Raw genomic sequence first — 1396 nt, forward strand, 5'->3', positions numbered from 1 at the left:
TAAATTGGTGATGAAGGTGCATCAGGCTTAGGTTCTGCTTTATCAAATTTCATTAATCTCTCAAATTTGACACTTAACCTTGGGTAAAAACAGTTTATTTGTTTTGGATTGTGATATTTTTAATCATAAAAACTAATTAAAAACAATAAAGCTCTTTTTTCTTTTTCTTTTTATTGTGCTTGCTTTTTTTTGTTTTTTCTTTGTTAATTTATTTAGCTCATCCTTTTATTTTCAAATTTTTTACTTTTATTATTAATTAATTAATCTTATTATTTCATCTTTTTTCTTCATTTTTTCCTTCTCATTTACTATTTTATGATATATTTTATCTTCAATATTTAAAAAGGGATAATCATATTGGTGAGGAAGGTGCATCAGACTTAGGTTCTTGTTTAGCAAATTGCATTAATCTCTCAAATTTGACACTTGACCTTTGGTAAAAACAGTTTATTAGTTTTGGATTATGATATTTTGAATTATAAAAACTAATTAAAAACAATAAAGCTCTTTTTTCTTTTTCTTTTTATTGTGCTTGCTTTTTTTTGTTCTTTCTTTGTTAATTTATTTAGCTCATCATTGTATTTTATAATTTTTTACTTTTATTATTATTTCATCTTTTTTCTTCATTTTTTACTTCTCATTAACTATTTTATGATATATTTTTTCTTCAATATTTAAAAAGTTATAATACAATTGATGCAATGGGTGCATCAGGCTTAGGTTCTGGTTTAGCAAATTGCATTAATCTCTCAAATTTGACACTTAACCTTCGGTAAAAACAGTTTATTTGTTTTGGATTGTGATATTTTGAATTATAAAAATTAATTAAAAATAATAAAGCTCTTTTTTCTTTTTCTTTTTATTGTGCTTGCTTTTTTTTGTTTTTTCTTTGTTAATTTATTTAGCTCATCCTTTGATTTTCAAATTTTTTACTTTTATTATTAATTAATTAATTAATCTTATTATTTCATCTTTTTTCTTCATTTTTTCCTTCTCATTAACTATTTTATGATATATTTTTTCTTTAATATTTAAAAAGTGAGAATTAAATTGGTGCAATGGGTGCATCAGGCTTAGGTTCTGGTTTAGCAAATTGCATTAATCTCTCAAATTTAACACTTAACCTTCGGTAAAAACAGTTTATTTGTTTTGGATTATGATATTTTGAATTATAAAAACTAATTAAAAACAATAAAGCTCTTTTTTCTTTTTCTTTTTATTGTGCTTGCTTTTTTTTGTTTTTTCTTTGTTAATTTATTTAGCTCATCATTTTATTTTCAAATTTTTTACTTTTATTATTAATTAATTAATTAATCTTATTATTTCATCTTTTTTCTTCAATTTTTCCTTCTCATTAACTATTTTATGATATATTTTTTCTTCAATATTAAAAAAA

The 1396-nt window shown here is 21.4% G+C and overlaps 1 protein-coding gene across 1 annotated transcript; it reads left to right on the top strand. All coding sequences in view use genetic code 6, as the record gives it.

Moving 5' to 3' along the window:
* Positions 1-701: 701 nt before the first annotated feature.
* On the top strand, positions 702-1160 carry TTHERM_002653486 (hypothetical protein; the record flags this gene model as incomplete). Its single annotated transcript, XM_012795237.1, has 2 exons — positions 702-772; positions 1040-1160. 2 exons carry the CDS (start codon positions 702-704, stop codon positions 1158-1160), a joined length of 192 nt encoding a protein of 63 aa, XP_012650691.1.
* Positions 1161-1396: the final 236 nt, after the last annotated feature.

This window comes from Tetrahymena thermophila, assembly GCF_000189635.1.
Source record: "Tetrahymena thermophila SB210 genomic scaffold scf_8254830, whole genome shotgun sequence".
Lineage (NCBI taxonomy): Eukaryota > Ciliophora > Oligohymenophorea > Hymenostomatida > Tetrahymenidae > Tetrahymena > Tetrahymena thermophila.